Source organism: Coffea eugenioides, chromosome 2, assembly GCF_003713205.1.
Source record: "Coffea eugenioides isolate CCC68of chromosome 2, Ceug_1.0, whole genome shotgun sequence".
Lineage (NCBI taxonomy): Eukaryota > Viridiplantae > Streptophyta > Magnoliopsida > Gentianales > Rubiaceae > Coffea > Coffea eugenioides.
In genome coordinates, this window is record NC_040036.1 from 58,025,817 (window position 1) to 58,030,293 (window position 4,477).

The 4,477-nt window shown below is 31.5% G+C and overlaps 1 protein-coding gene across 1 annotated transcript; it reads left to right on the forward strand.

Moving 5' to 3' along the window:
- Positions 1 to 3,076: 3,076 nt before the first annotated feature.
- Positions 3,077 to 3,595, forward strand: LOC113759957 (agamous-like MADS-box protein AGL80). Its single transcript, XM_027302537.1, has one exon. The coding sequence runs from the start codon at positions 3,077 to 3,079 to the stop codon at positions 3,593 to 3,595; it is 519 nt and encodes a 172-aa protein (XP_027158338.1).
- Positions 3,596 to 4,477: the final 882 nt, after the last annotated feature.

Here is a 4,477-nt window from a genome sequence, read left to right on the forward strand (position 1 = left end):
GGCCGTCCGACAATCATTGAGTAACTTCGGATGCATGAAGAACCCACTCTCGGACGTCCGAAGATGATAAGCCAAGCTAATTGACCTTAATCGGACGTACAACACCTGAGTACCGAACGTCCGATAAACGTTGCGACACTTCGGAAGCAAAACACTGGAGGCACCGGACGTCCGAACGAATTAAAGAAGAATTCCTAGTTTTACATCATACCTTCGGACGCATATTTCTGGAGGTACCGGACGTCCTAAACATTTCAAGAAAACTTCTTGAACTCACTGCCTGTGTTCGGATACAGAAAACTAGCCTACCGGACATTCGACACCACCAACGGAAAAGGAAAAAGGAAAAAGTTGGCAGCATTAATTGAAGAACTTTTTGGTCTCTTATAAAAAGGAAAAAGTCAACCACTTCAAATAACTTTCGCACATTGAGACTACATCAGATCTTGAGTGATTCAAGTGTGAGAATACTCTTTAAAGAAGATTTGTACTCTTAATTGTGGAACTTTCAATAAGCTTTTCAAGTGTGTTTCTATTTCTTCAATAGTGTAGCTTTGTGAGGGTTATACGAGTGATAGTAAAACTTCCTTGCTTGACCAAGTGCGGCTTGGGGCGAGGAGGAAGTGATCCTTCCTTTGTACACAAGAGATTGGTTGTAAGTTGATCAACTTGAAGAAACTTGCTATATAAAGTGGTATTCAAACTCAAGTGGAGTTTGAAACTTGGTTAGCTATTTTATCCTTTTGTTTACTGTCTTGCAATATAAATTGTCTATCTCTTCTACTCCCAAACACTTGTGCTTCTTCATCAATTGCTCCATTGTGTGGTCTTTTAGAAAAAGAGGGCAAGTTCTTAAAAAGTGATTCATATCTTGGCAAGTGACTCATATCTTGGCCAGTTTTTAAACCACCTAATTCACCCCCCCTCTTAGGTTGTCTTTGATCCTTACAAAATAACATGCATAAAAATTTTTTTATTTAACTTTAAATCATGAGATAATGTCCAGTCAATCATTTTGTGATTCTACAAATATTTCATAGCTTGAAACAATGCCAATTTGGAATTATTTGATATTAAAATTTAAATTTCATCCCCACTAAGATATTTTGCACTTCTGAAAAGTTTCATGTATACAATAAAAAATCATTTCTTGACTATGTGCTTGTTACCTTCTGCTTTAAAGTTCTAGAACATTTCTTTTTCAAATTCAACAATTTTGTGCTGAGCATGGGCAAAACCAGCAGTAGGAATTATGTGTTCTCAAAATCATTAATAAATCAATACTTTTATCAATCTGGGATAAAAAGTTAAATTAGGTAAGTTAATACAATCTTTTATAGATAGACGTTAATGAATCTGAAAATATTTGTAACATATCTTTAGAAACTCTCTATAAAGGGTTAAATATTTCGACAATTATTATTCGACTAAAATTCTTACGAGTGGCGAAGAACTCTCTTTAGCATTATTTATATTTTGAAAAGAAAAAACCTTGAAAGAGAATTCTTGTTATCAGTTAGTCTTGATTTTTTACTTTCGCAACTCTCACTTTGTTCAATTGAAATAATGTCTTCAAATGCTACGGTATCACTCATATTTGATTATAAGGTAATATCGAGAAATTAGCTTCTTAATTTCATTTCATTATAATAATGTTAAAGCTTCTTGCTTCGCTGCTTTTTGAACATGATTTATGATAATTGATCATTTGTATTGGGTCAATACACATTATTTTATTTTTTCCCTGATAGAAATTAAACGTGTACATCTAGTTTCGTATTGGTGATTCATTCTTCCCTTTAAATACATATTTGTGAATTAGATATGTGTAACATTTTATTCTGTAATAGGACCTTTTCTAATTTATAAATTTTAAATGTAAGTTACTATTCCTCTCTAGCTAGTCTAGTTTTTTATTGCTAAGAATACATTTTTTAATGTGTCAGTTTGATTGAATAGAAGTGAAATTTTGGTCATCAGGATATTTTCATTCTTATGGTACCAAGGATTTAGAAGTCCTAATCTCCAATCCCCCTTCTCCCTCCTCACTTCTTAAATTTCAACCCTTCCCTATTAGAATTTTTTTTAAAGGACTAACAATTCCCGGATTCAAATCTCCCATCCTCATCCCCACTTCTTAAATTCCACCACTTCTTTGCTGGAAAATTTAAAAAGAAGGTTCAGCTTGTAATATAATTTTCAATCTAATATGGATCAAATAAGTTTCATCTTTATTTATTATAGTTTGTATTCACATTATCATTTTACTTAATTTGGTTGCAATATTGCCTTTTAGTTTATATCTTGCGTAAGTTTAAATCGAGCAACTTCATATCTTATATATACAAAATTTGTAGTTCTTTTTACTTTAGTATTTAAGGTTAGCGATGTCAATATTTAGAGGTCCTGGGTTCAAGTCCCATCTTCCTCCTCCCCACTTCTTAAAACTCACCCATCCCCTACATTAACAAAAAAAGAAAAAAAACTAGTCTCCGCAATTAATTCTTCTTCATGAAGTACATCCATCTTAAAATAGTGATGCATATAGTTTCACATATTTTGGTAAGATTTAGCTGATTGGAGTAAATTTATCAAATCATTAAATATCTATATATGCATAAGAAATATTTTTCTTTTTTTGGCTTGGCATGGAATACAAAAGAAGTGAAAGCACGTATATTCTCTATGATTGTTTACATAATTTTCTTCTTTAATGCAAACTATCTTGCTTTAGACCATATTGAATTACTTAATATTTTACTCTTGAGTAAGTAATTGAATAGAATTATTGTTTAGTATATGCGAAGTACTGACAATGGAAATAAGAAAGTAATAAATACAAAAATTCTGTTGCCATGAGATAGGGAATAAATTTTTTCTTAAAATCATACAATTCTCCATTAGTGGATACTTACTAAAAATATTTTAATTAGGTAAATCATTCAATTTATTAAAAATATTCTTTTACGAAATGAACATACCAAATTTTTTAGACTTATACATTGCAATGGATGTAATCACTTCACACTGCAAAGGAGAAGTCAAATTTTTGAAGCCTATAAATAACACCTAAGATATGGCATGGAAGCTCACTCAAAATATATTCAACATGACTAGAAAGAAAATTAGGCATGTTGAAATTCCTAGTGAGATTACAAGAAAATCCATCCTCAATAAAAGACGAGAGAGCTTGTTCAAAAAAGCTAATGAGCTTTCAACATTATGCGATGTGAATGTTGCACTTATTGTTCAGGATCTTAAACAAAATGATGAAGTATTATGGCCATCTCATGAGGACGTTGAAGAAAAAGTAAGAAGATTCATCAACATGCCTGATTTTGAGAGGTATTCAAAGTCCAAAACTCAAGCGAATTATTTATCTGATCTTGTCGAGAATAAATATCAAAATGTTGCAAAGTTTTCAAAAAAGAATGATCAAAGAGAGTCTGGGAATTATATATTTAAACTCTCAAATCAAAGTATTACAGCAGAAAAATTTGACATGAGGCAGACAAATGGTTTGATCAACTTGTTCTCTATTGTTACCAATATGCTCGGGGAAAGGAAACAAGAATTTGACAAGTTGAAGCAATAAGAACATCAACACCAACCAACAAGTACAACAACAAAAACTACTGCCAATTGAAGCCAAAAGTCGAATTTATTATTCGTCTTCTTCTCAATAGCATGGGTTTTCTGTGGAAACTTCAAACGAAGCTGTTAGTGATTATTATGATCCATTGAAGTCACCAACCATCGATCACTCTTATGATGCTACTAAAGATCAAGATTTCTTTGAAGAATTATTCCAAGACAAAGATTTCATGAAAACAATGCATAGTGATCAAAATCCTATAGATTTTAGTTTGAAAAGTGTAGGAGGGTCTACCAGTCATAATAGCATAGATTTTAATTAAATAATGGATACTTATGATGTTGAAAATGATTCAAGTCCCAAAGCCCGAAGTGCAAATGTTTGCTTTGCCATTGAAGATGAAAAGAAATAATTTATTAATTTAGGTCTTGTTTTTTGTCACGTTCTTACCCTCAAATTTCAACTATATTTTGTAAACTCTTATTTAGGTAATTTTTTCCGAATTATAGCATTTCTTCTTTTCTTAAAAATTTATAACAATAACATGATTGTTAGTATTTCTTCATTTTTTTATTTTACTTTTCCACTCTTTGTCACACTCTTTCCACCCCTAACTATCAAGCACAGGATTCGAACTCTAAACCTAACAGTAGAAAAGATTCCAAAAATCTTCCCTGACCACTAACCCGACCTTGGTGGTTAGTATTTGTTCATTTAAACATGAAGATTCTCATAGAAAGTTTCATTTTCACGTTCAATAGGCATTTTACACTCATCTTCTTTGATCATCAAACTTTGTTATTAAAATTGATTTGGAAGATTAACATCTCAAGCATTGAATTTTCATGGTTTGATATGACCAATTTTATATAATTTTTAGCA

Excerpts from the sequence above, each read along its gene's own strand:
- LOC113759957 (XM_027302537.1), top strand. The coding sequence starts at position 3,077 with ATGGCATGGAAGCTCACTCAAAATATATTCAACATGACTAGAAAGAAA.